The sequence below is a fragment of the Syngnathus scovelli genome, chromosome 12 (genome assembly GCF_024217435.2).
Source record: "Syngnathus scovelli strain Florida chromosome 12, RoL_Ssco_1.2, whole genome shotgun sequence".
In the NCBI taxonomy this organism is placed as follows: Eukaryota; Metazoa; Chordata; class Actinopteri; order Syngnathiformes; family Syngnathidae; genus Syngnathus; species Syngnathus scovelli.
In genome coordinates, this window is record NC_090858.1 from 7896323 (window position 1) to 7906509 (window position 10187).

The 10187-nt window shown below is 42.1% G+C and overlaps 1 protein-coding gene across 2 annotated transcripts; it reads left to right on the forward strand.

Moving 5' to 3' along the window:
- Nucleotides 1-227: 227 nt before the first annotated feature.
- On the forward strand, nt 228-10152 carry ldb1a (LIM domain binding 1a). 2 transcript variants are annotated; one of them, XM_049735600.2, is made up of 11 exons: nt 228-518; nt 3101-3203; nt 3312-3356; nt 3551-3626; nt 3957-4059; nt 4375-4547; nt 4632-4754; nt 4829-4906; nt 5976-6099; nt 6196-6338; nt 7135-8684. In XM_049735600.2, the coding sequence occupies exons 1-11, from the start codon at nt 389-391 to the stop codon at nt 7345-7347; spliced, it is 1311 nt and encodes a 436-aa protein (XP_049591557.1). In that variant the 5' UTR covers nt 228-388; the 3' UTR covers nt 7348-8684. The 2 variants fall into 2 exon arrangements, with proteins under 2 accessions (XP_049591557.1, XP_049591558.1); XM_049735601.2 differs by lacking the exon at nt 7135-8684 and adding an exon at nt 8691-10152 and having other exon boundaries at nt 237-518.
- The last annotated feature ends 35 nt before the right edge of the window (nt 10153-10187 follow it).

Sequence of the window (10187 nt, forward strand, 5' to 3'; positions counted from 1 at the left end):
CACATTCCAATTTTTTTAGGGGGGATAAATAAAAAACATAAACTAAGATACAGTTTTGATGAAGTTACTTTAATAACGTAACAAGAAAATTTGTTGTGAAAAAGAGTTATCAAAATACCACTGAATATGTACATGTGTTGTCACGCGTGCGAGCATACGCGCAAGGGGCGGAGTCTATTTTTTTTTTTTTTTTTCTCCATCAAGTATCGACGGACAGCCTGCCTGGAACAAAGGGTCCCCAAGTAGTAGTAGTAGCAGCGGTAGATCGGTACCACCGATTAATGTTAATGCATTAAAAAAAATTACAATTAAAATAAATACACATGTATTTATAATTTTTACTAGTTCTCGCTTGGTGGTTATAGTTTCCTCCCCTGGCTGGCGTCGTATGTGTTGGGGTAGTTCAAGTGCTTTCCCAAGCGACGGAGCTTGGAGCCTTCGCCGTCCAGCTTCTCCGGCTAGCATCGACGCTAGCTGGCTAGGAACAACCCCGCCTTTCGGTGGCCTTTTCTTTGCAGGTAACCACACCTCAAAGCGCACCCAGCGGCGTTACCCTCACCGTCGGCTTACAGTATTTCCGTAAATATGACTGACGGACATTGCGAAGGGATCGCGCTGCTCATGGCGACGTAGTAGCTTAGCAATGGCACGCGTCGTCCGATCATGGATGCGGCCCTGCGGCTCCGTTTACACCGAGCCGCGGTGTGTATGGCTCACTGTTTGTGTGTTTATGTGCGGGTGACTTCTTGTTTATTACACTTTGTGTTATAACAAGCGTCTGGTAGGGCTACTTTTAATGTATTTATAACGTTGTTTGGAATGTTTCATTTGATTGCGGGCACTTAGAGCATCCGTCTCTTCGGACGGAGCTCCATTGTTTGCAATAGTGGAGGGCGGATCGCTCCAAATATCGATAATAAAGATATCGACGATGGAATAGACATTAATACGTATCATTCTCATGAGATTGCTATTTGAAAATGTGCTTATATTTATCCACGTCTATGTTATTAAATTTTTGAAATATCACTCATTTTGCTAATATTTGATTGATTTTGATTATATTATATCAGTACACTTCTTTGGTAAATGTGAATAGCCATGTGACAAGATATTCTTACACCGCATCTGCCAACAAGCTGGTTGAGGTTTGAAGTTCCACTTTAACATGAGTACAACTCACTAAGAATTTTGAAATCTGGGTAAGGAGTTACAAAGAAAGTAAGGTTTGTTTGGGTAATGTTTTCGTGTGGTATCACCTCTGGAAATTCTGGCCATATAAGAATTTAAATTAGAGAAAACGGTCCAACGTCATTATTTGTCAACATTCTTCTGAACCCTTTCGTTTTATCTTGTACTTGGAGAGCCTCCTTCTCCAGTAAGGTGACCAAGTTAGAATTATCCACCAATTATACTGGGGCGGGTCAAAAATTTTAATTGCGTCAAAAACACCAACGCTTGTGTTAAAAACTCGACTAGTGCAAATCGAAGATTATTGAAGAGAAAAGCAGCATGGACAGAGGAAGTCCATGTACTTCATTAGTCAGGCTTTTAAAGGCATTTGAAGCGCTTATTAAATGCCCCCCCTCCAAAGATGTCAGTGACATGCCATGTACTGTAAAGGAATGCTGCATATTTGCTATAGTTAAAATATAGTCACGGTACCAAAATGTTGACTTTGATACTGCATAAATTACCTCATAGCAGTACTGATACCATGGCATTGATTGATTCATTCATTTATTCATTCATTCATTATTTATATCAACTGTTACATTTATTGCCATATTTTGAATCATAAACTGTTGAATCATGCTCGGAGGTTTGCGACTTTATGGTGGCGAAAATATACTTCATATACGGTATTGTTTTTGTCTCCACCCTGGAAATTTATTTTCAGCGTATGTAAAAGTCTGTGTGACTAAGTGGGAAGACTGCATTCAAATGTGTCATGGGAAGAACACCAACTCTTCTACTTTTGTCAAGTAACAACTTCAAAAGATGCACTTTGTAAATGAAAAATTGCACTGGTGTGATTTCATGTGAATCTATACTCGGTTTAACTGACGGTTTAACAATCAAATTATTCTGATTGTCCATAGAAAATGGTGTATAATTGCTGTCTTACTGTACTCGCAGTGTAGAAGGGGATTAGGACTAACACCAAAAATGATGCTTTGGCTGCCCCGTCAGTGAGAAGATTAAACAAGTAGAGCCCATAGAGGCGGGCAGGCAGGCATCCCAGTGTTGCTTTTAATCTGGCACCGCTGCCTTTTAAACGGCAAGGCAACAGTGACACACCGTTTGCACGTGAATAGTGACTTTTTGAATTCACGGCGTCACCTCCAGTGCTGCATGTTGATGCCCCACATAAGAACAAGCATGATCCTACAGTCTGCTGCGGCGCTATAATTAATGTCTAATGAAAGCGTGTGTGGAGAGAGTGGCTGGCTCTAATGAGGCAGACAGGCTCATGTTTCCGAGGAATGCCCCCCCGCCTCTCCTGTTATCCCACTTTGCTGCTGTCTACTAGAGTTTAAAATATCATTAGTCGGACCACTGCCTGTGTGAGGCCTCGCAGAATTCATGTCCGTGCTCCCATGAATGCTTTATCTGGCCAGACAAGGGTTAACAACAGACAGGGTTGGTGGGTATTGGGGGGGGGGGGGTATGGGTGGAGGAGGCAACAGGGTGTGTGTGTGTGGGGGGGTCTGCACACACAGTGCAGATGGTGATGGGCTCTCATTGAAGGGAGGGATCCCCATGTCAGCGTAGATGCTATAAGAAGCAGCCAGATCATGTTTGTTTTCCGTGTCCATTTGGCAGATTGAAGATGCATTAGCTAATGAAAGCAGCCAGGAAAGGCTCAGTAGGGTGGTGCTGGGGAGGGTGGGCACAGGAGAATAAAAAAGAAAATAAACATTACAGACGGCACACTTTTATTGGAGCGAAAGGCACCAAAACAGCCAAGAGTTGGATTACTTGCGGATGATGTTGTGATTTGAACGCAGCTACATCGAAGCAATCTTCTCTAAATCTTTACTCTTCTACCCGCACCCACCCCTGCTCTCTCGCTCCGTGTCTCTCGCTCTCTGCACAGGCTGTTCGTCAAAGTCATTCAAGCTGTACTCTCCCAAGGAACCCCCCAACGGCGGCAGCTTTCCCCCTTTCCACCCAGGCGCTATGCTGGATCGAGATGTGGGGTAAGTCGTAACATGCATGAACCACACAATTACAAAACAGCTTTCATCCCTGAATTGATGCTTGTGATGATTCCAATGGTTTTTTTTTTTGTGTGTATCGTCCGTCAGACCCACACCCATGTATCCCCCATCATACATGGAACCAGGAATGGGGTGAGTTCACAGCCTTCCAAATAAAGTAGGAATTCTTGGTGTCGTCACTGTGGACTTAACATTTTTGCAGACAAAGACAAACATTGTAAATCTCTTGTAATTACTTGGCTTACACATGTGGCACGGTGGTGGGATTTGATCATGGTAGCCCGAGCTTCATAGTGAGTGTTGAATTTCCCCATTTCCTGCTCCAGGAGACCCACACCGTATGGAAACCAGACAGACTATCGCATGTATGAGCTGAACAAAAGGCTACAGAATTGGACAGAGGTGAGTGATGTCATGTCATTTATTTGGAGATTTAGAAGCTCAACAAGCACATCTGGCTCTTTTAATTTTCCAGGTGATTTTAATAACATTTCTGAGGGGCTATGTTTATAAAATTTACCTTATGATGAGCATGCAAAATAAATCCAGAACCCCCTCGACTTTATTTACATTCAGGCAATAATAGGATTATGTGATCAACTATATTTAGCCAAACATGTGAATTCAAATATCTCCACGTTCAACTTCCATCATCCGGAATGAGATGGCACGTAAGAAGTAAATTCTGAATTATGATGAAGTATTGAAAGCTGTCTGTGGTTCCTCTTTCAGGATTGTGACAATTTGTGGTGGGATGCCTTCACCACGGAGTTTTTCGAGGACGACGCAATGCTCACCATAACTTTCTGCCTTGAAGATGGACCCAAACGATACAGTAAGATTAAGCCTGCCACACACGGAGCCAAACCAGAATTGAGCAGTGTGTGGGGTTCGGCCACTATTTTTGGAAATCGAAATTCTTCTAGTTATGACACACCACAGAGAATATGTCAAAAATCCTGCCAAATTTGAATAATTGCAAAACATTGCTAGCTGTATAAAATGGTGCAAACTATGTATATTTGACCGGTATTGTTAAAATAAACATGCTGATGATTAATTTTCTAAAATATGTATACGTCGTATATTACTATGATTTTGCCCCCCCCCTTCTTCACTTGACAGTGATGACTTCTTTTTTTTTTTTCAGCCATAGGAAGGACACTGATTCCCAGATATTTTCGAAGCATCTTCGAGGGGGGTGCAACAGAGCTCCTCTACAACTTGAAGCATCCGAAGGAATCCTTCCACAGTAACTTTGTCTCTCTAGACTGTGATCAGTGCACCATGGTCACCCAGAACGGCAAACCCATGTTCACGCAGGTCTGGCCAATCTTTCTACATTTTTCTTTTTGTAGACTTTTTCTCAAATAAATATTTTTTTGGGTGGGGGGTCTCCCGCTCAAGGTTTGCGTGGAGGGCCGTCTATACCTTGAGTTCATGTTTGATGACATGATGAGGATCAAGACGTGGCACTTCAGTATCAGACAACACAGAGAGGTCCTCCCCAGAAGCATTCTGGCCATGCACGTGAGTGCTCAAACTCAAAATATTGCGCATTCACAGCATTCCGATTTCTTATGTTGCCCATCATTTTCCTGCAGGATCCTCAAATGCTGGATCAGCTGGCTAAAAATATCACCAGATGCGGGCTGTCCAACTCCACACTCAACTACCTCCGTGTAAGGAAGTTTGCCCTTAATAATGCTCACCTTAGCTAGAATAATACAGTGGCACCTCCATAATCGAAGCCCTAAAACAGCCTCAAAATGCAAACAAATCTCATGCGTGCTGTCAACAAAACTTTAGTGTCTTGCTTTATTTCTGGAGTGGAGCGATATGGGAAAAAAATATTCCCATTATAGACCATTTTATGTCATGATGACAATATACCATATATTTCCGGTTATTCTATGTAAAAAAAAAAAAAAAACAATTACAACATAGTGTGCCTACTTACCTTTTCTCACTTCCATTTGTAATATTAGTCACAACTCGCAGGCCAGCAAAGTTCACCCGCAAACAAACTCGAACTGAAATAAGTCACTTGTCCCGCCTTCATGATTTTTTTTTTTTTTTTTATCGCCAAAGGAGAATGAGGAATAGCTAAGCATGCGACACGACAAGAGGCCGACAACAGGCAGAGGGATATTTTTAATTTTTAATTACTTAAGTGAGTCAGTTAAACAAATGTCTGAACCACATTACAGTGGAGACTTAGTAATCAGTCATGGATCGCACATTAGCACGTCAAGTGTCGGGAGAGAAAATGATGCAACAGCCAAACAGTAAGCACACACACGTCTGAAAACTGGAAATGGCCTTCTCATCCAGCATTAGAGTGCGACCTCACAAATACAATCCGGGGCAAATGCTCAGAATCTTCCATCGACATGCTTCTAAGCGTCATGAAAAGCCTTACTAGAGTTGAAACTGTTAAAAGCTCTTAGAAGAAGACTGGCATCATATTAAGTCCTGTGGATTGAGGATAGGAAGTCGCTAAGTAAATACTTTTGGCGACATCGTCTAAATAAATAAATTTGAATGTTTGCTTAAAAAAAAAAAAAAATAGCTGGAAAGTTAATAAATATGACGCTGACAGATTGGTGAAAGTGTTGGAAGTCGATCAGTGTCACAGAACGGTTTGTGTTCAACTTTGGAGGTACCACTGTAATGGGCTCAGCTGTACATGTAACAAGCCATCCTTTTCTGTTGTTATTAACCAAGTCCTAAAAATGATACCTTCTTAAGCTTTGTGTGATATTGGAGCCCATGCAAGAACTAATGTCAAGACACAAGACTTACAGTTTGAGCCCCCGAGACTGTCTGAAGACTTGCCTCTTCCAAAAGTGGCAGAGGATGGTAGCACCCCCAGGTAAAAAAAAAAAAAAGGCAACACTCTTTAGCTTTATTCAAAAGTGTAATAAAACTCAATAGGAGCTCACGGTCTCCTCTTTATGTGCGCTTGTAGCCGAGCCTGCCAGACAAGCACCCAACAAGCGGCGGAAAAGAAAGGTGTCGGGCGGCAGCACGGTGAGCTCCGGCGGGGGCGGCAATAACAACAGCAACAGCAAAAAGAAGAGTCCAGCCAACAACTTCACACTGTCCAACCAGGTACCCATTAGCATGGCATCTACTTCACCTATAGGTGCAGCAGCAAAGGTTCGCTGAAGGTTATGGTGAAGATGGAAGTGTAGAGCCCATTTGCAGGTGGGCTTTGTTTTCCGCAGAGGGCTGGGGAGCGTTAGTAATGAGCAGTCATAGCCATTTTTTTTTTTTTTTTGAGCAGTATTGCTTTGGTTTGATGACTTAAGCTTCACATAAGCCATGCGACATATTCTTTGGTTGGTTGAGACCCGAGGTGGAATGAACCCTTTATTCAATTACTAACATTTGTATTGATACTAAAGAGCATCCAGAAAAAAAAAACAGTTCAGCATTAAAATTGGTTGAAAAAGGGTTTTAAGTTTGGTGTAATATGGTTGAGAATGTTTGCAGCGCCACGCTAGAGGCGTAGCTAGCCGCGTCATAGTGAACAGCAGCATGGTGGAAGATTCGAGTCCCGCAGGCAGGCGAGGCTCCTCTTAGGGTCGACGTCTGAGGAAGCGGCATGGTAAACTTCAGGAGATGATGCAGAGAAAGGTCCGCACCACGATTGTCTGACTGACAATTGCTTTCAACACAACAGCATCAAGGGCCATCCTAACTGCTCTGATGCAACCCCCAAAAGGAGAACATTTCCCTTGTTGACTTCATGGTTGGCACATCTAACTCAGTTCTGAGGTTTGGGCTTCAAATCTCAGCTGCGATAGACAAGCGAGAGAACCCATCCATTCAAATAGCCATTCTGACCCCCTCTCCCCCTCGTATAAAGGGGATAATATGTGCCGGCCCTTACTGTCCCCTTTAGGACGTGATGATGGTGGGAGAGCCCACCCTGATGGGAGGGGAGTTTGGTGACAAGGACGAGCGTCTGATCACACGACTGGAGAACACGCAGTTGGACGGGGCCAACGGCCTGGAGGATGAGGACAGTTTCAGCAACTCGCCAGCTCTGGGGTCACACTCGCCCTGGAACGGCAAGCCCCCCTCCAGTCAGGAGAGCAAGAACGATAACTCCTAGTCGTCCCAGTAGCGCCACCCCCCCCCAGATTATTAACGGAAGCTTGAGGGTTTAGGGAGGGCAGTTGTTTTTTTTAATTCAAAGATAACTATCGTGTGAATCAAGAGGGAGTGAAGTTCCATCATGAACTAGACCAGGGTGGTCAAAATGTGGTCTGTGGGCCCGCCAGCATTTTAATCTGGCCTGCCGAGCGAGATTGTAGACTTGTAAAATGCATTTATTTTTTTATTCTTCGACATTATTACATAATTTGCCTTTTTCTGCAAATAATAACAAAATTACTGGTTTAAATTATTTCCTCATCCATTGTCTGTCCTGCATCTTCTATCCTTGAGGGTTGACGGTTCGCCTGAGCCTAGCCCAAGCTCCCAACTGATTTTAAAGCAAAAAGTGGACTACACCCAGGACTGCTTAGCAGTCAGTCACAGGGCACTTAGTACGATAGCCATTCACATGCGTACCGCCGGACATGGAGATTTTTTTTTTTTTTTTTTTTTATTGCTTCAAATGAAGACATGGAGTTTTTTTTATTGCTTCAAATGAAGATCTCTGGTCACCTGGTTCCATGTGATGGGGTCAATTCTGATTTGGGGTTTACATGCTCTGCTGCGTTAATCAGTTTAACAGTGTGTCACTCCAAGATGGATGTAAACATGGGATTTATCGAGATGGAGTTCATTGGTATATTTAGCACAATAACTGATTGTTTTATACATTTATTAAAGCAACATATTGATTAAAAAACAAGTTACAAGTACTTAGAACTACTTTTCTCGTCGCAGAAGAGCTCTGGTAAGACGTTGCCATTTTAAAGTGAATTGAACCCACACTGAGTACACATGAGTCAGGAGAAAGTACCGTCTCTGTGACTAATGAATCAACATTTTGAATAATATTCTTTTCATGAATACAATGTCGTCAGATGACCTCTTCCCTTGTTTCTAAAATGAAATGTAGTCCTTTAGCATCAATTTTGCCTACATTTGCACTACTGTCACTTGCTCCCTCACATTGCACTTGCTCAGTGGTGCTCAAGCCCAGCCCTCGTCCGCTCAGGTGCATCCGGCTGTGTGCACGCTCGCAATGGCGTTTGAGCCGCAGACGTCCCGAAGTCCCGAGCGCTGGCCACAGGCCCCCTGTGCTCCATGGGTTCTTGTTCCAACCTCGGGTCTCTCGGACGCGCATTAACCTCGGCGCCTTTGCTTCTGTTGTGCTCATGTCACCGGAAAAAGAAATAATGTCAATTTTTTGTTTGTTTGTGTTGCAGGCTGCAGAAAGTGTGCCTTCTTTTAGTATCGGAATTCCTCATTCGCTTTATAAAACTCAATTATTTGTTTTTGTAGGACCTGGTTGGAACAAAAACCTGTACAGTGCCGGAGCTTGAGGACCGGAGTTGAGAACCACTACGCAATCTCTAACACCTCCAACAAACACACACACAAAATCTCTGTGTCATACGACATGCAACGTTTGGGTACAGCAGAAATGGTACGCAGCATGTCTGGACAAGATTCGACAGAAGTGTGTTTTCATTTTCATTCTTTTTAATGTAAAAACATAAAAAAAAAATACCCCAGAAATATTCTTTGCACTGTTTTCACCATTAACTCCAATCTATTTTTCTTAACTCTGCCCCCCTCTCCACCTTCCCTCTTTATTGTAAGAAGTGTAAACCAGCTGAACCTTGCAGTATATTCTTGTATAAATATTTGCTGTTAGACCTTTCTTCTTGTGATGGTAATAATGTGAATCAATATTGAATCCCTCCATCTTGTGTCACACTGTCAGTCAATCAAGGCCAGTGATTTGAATGCTCTGCCAATATGATAGATGGCAGGGATGGGGACTCTTTGGCCAATGGGATGCAATTAAAAAAAAAAAAAAAAAAAAGACCAACCTGAGAGGGACATTACACAATAGCAAAACGGGCAAATGCTCATTATGAACATTTTTGATGGTCACGCTCGCATTTATATTCTCTTCATTTTGGTGGGTATTTTCAGGCCCATCCAACAGGCGAAATGTTTACCACCCCTGCAGTATGACAGCAAGGCCTGCCTTGCGTTATATGCATTATGTCATTGTCATCTTCAATTCTACCTAGCGGGTACTCTCTTATAACGGAAAATAGAAAACGTCCCAAATTTGTTACTCAAATATTTTAACACATTTTGACACCACTGTAAAATAAGAAGAGGAAAAAATCTTTTGTATTAAGTTTCCCAGAACTGTTTTTAATCCCGATTAAAGAAAGCTGTAGACCAAGGAGCTCCATGTAAAGAATCTTTAGATATTACCTACACTGCGCTGTTTGGTTTTAATGAAGAATTATTTTGTTTGCTTTACATGCTTTTGTTTTCATGTTTGTGTCTGTGCTTGTATATTTTTAGGTAGTCTTTTCTGTAAAAGTTCTTCTATGTATCCCTCTCCTAGAACTATAAGAATCTCAATTTTATGTAAAGAGATAAAAAGTCTCCTTAAGGTTTTGTTTTGAACTTTTTTTTTTTTAAAATGCTACATCACAGATACAATAATTCTGGCCTCATTTTTGCGAACTATTTATTTTCCCATGTACTGACATGCCGTTTTTAGTCCAATCCACTTGTACAGTGCTCATGCATAACCGGTTTTATTAAGGGCTGCTGGATCAGTAAATGCTGAAAGGTCTTTTTTTTTTGTCATGCAGCGCCCAAGTAAATCCATTCTGATTATTCACACACAAAAATCTTTTATTTGCTGTTGTAGTTTTCCAGTCTATCTGAATCATGTATCAGATGACACAAATAAAATAATCAGTTAGACAAATGACGTCTTTATTTACTCTTCATGTTCACCAATTT